The sequence below is a fragment of the Capsicum annuum genome, unplaced genomic scaffold (genome assembly GCF_002878395.1).
Source record: "Capsicum annuum cultivar UCD-10X-F1 unplaced genomic scaffold, UCD10Xv1.1 ctg81320, whole genome shotgun sequence".
NCBI lineage: Eukaryota > Viridiplantae > Streptophyta > Magnoliopsida > Solanales > Solanaceae > Capsicum > Capsicum annuum.
The window spans coordinates 9,412-10,686 of record NW_025892035.1 but is presented as its reverse complement, the minus strand read 5'-3'; the positions used below and the strand labels follow the sequence as shown (position 1 = coordinate 10,686).

General features: G+C 35.5%; 1 protein-coding gene across 1 annotated transcript in view; it reads left to right on the top strand.

The window, feature by feature from the left end:
- The first annotated feature begins 322 nt into the window (after window positions 1–322).
- LOC124895323 (serine/threonine-protein kinase Nek6-like) overlaps window positions 323–1,275 on the top strand; it is a 10,281-nt gene continuing 9,328 nt past the window's right edge. Inside the window, exon 1 of the mRNA XM_047405758.1 lies at window positions 323–389. Within this exon, the coding sequence (XP_047261714.1) occupies window positions 323–389 (67 nt within the window). The remainder of the gene's footprint in view (window positions 390–1,275) is intronic.

Here is a 1,275-nt window from a genome sequence, read left to right as displayed (position 1 = left end):
TTTTGGCGTATCATATGATCATACAAATAACATAATGAATAAAGAGGAAACAAAATAGAATAAGATTTCTTAAAGGATAAGTCTTTCACCAATGTTCATTAATATCACTTAACGTCTCAAGATACAATAGTCATGACAAATAATACTAAAAATTACAAGATCTGTCTGACAACTAAATCAGTCTGCGAAGCCTCTAATAAGTACCAATACTAAAAGAAAAGAAAATATAATGAAATCATCATGTCTCATCTAGCCTCCTGATAGGAAAGAGGCTCACCAATAGCAGAAGATAGAGATCCTAATGAGGTACCTGACCGCGGACATGAGAGACAGAACCTACATCATGAAACGATGTAGCGCCAAAGGCGGTGAATACGTGGAATGTATTGGTATGCAAAACATTTTCAGGAGGGTAGTACATCAAGAGATTAGAAATGACAATAAAATTCAAATGTAAAAGAGGACAACTCGAAAGCAACAAGAATATAAACTAAATTTATAATTGACCAAATAAGGTAGATTTAATTGCTTTGATTATTTGTGGGAGAAAGTAGTGAACCGTCATAAACCACCATGTGAGCACGTGGATTCTGATCTCGGCCCGATCAGCTAAGCCGTCCAATACCTTGCCGGGCATACGAGGTGACATGACATAATTTGCTAGCAAGTATCCATGGCTATCCCCTTTTTGCGACACATTAAAAAAAGAGTCATCCACTTGCCAAATGACCTCTATCCTATGTCGGCAAACATAGTTTCAGGCATTTGTCATTTAGACCTATGCCTTCGCGGTTATCTAACCAACTCTCTTATGCTCATAATGTTATCTTACTGATGCATGTTCATAGATTAGCCATATTAGGCTCATATTCATGGTTTAGCTACTTTAGGGCTCATGCATGAGAATTAACCAACTTGGGTTCATATTTGAGATTAATCCACCATAGATTCATAATCAAGTATTATCATCACTAGGACTGATGGGAGGTAGAATCATAATTCATTAAGTCAATTTAATTCATCACTGAAGGATTTTCCTAACTTTATCAGGAGTTAGCCTTTGAAATGTACATGTTGTTTTTAGCATAGCTTATGAGTTTGGAGATCATATCTTAAGGTAATAAAGATATTCATGAATTAATTCGTAGAGCTAGAAGTCATACGGATCGTGTCATTTTGTGTCGTGGTTCATAAGAGAGGTATTTTATGATATTATGGAGATCATGGAAAATTCAAATCATTATAGCATTGTTATTTTCGCTGATTTGTGACCAA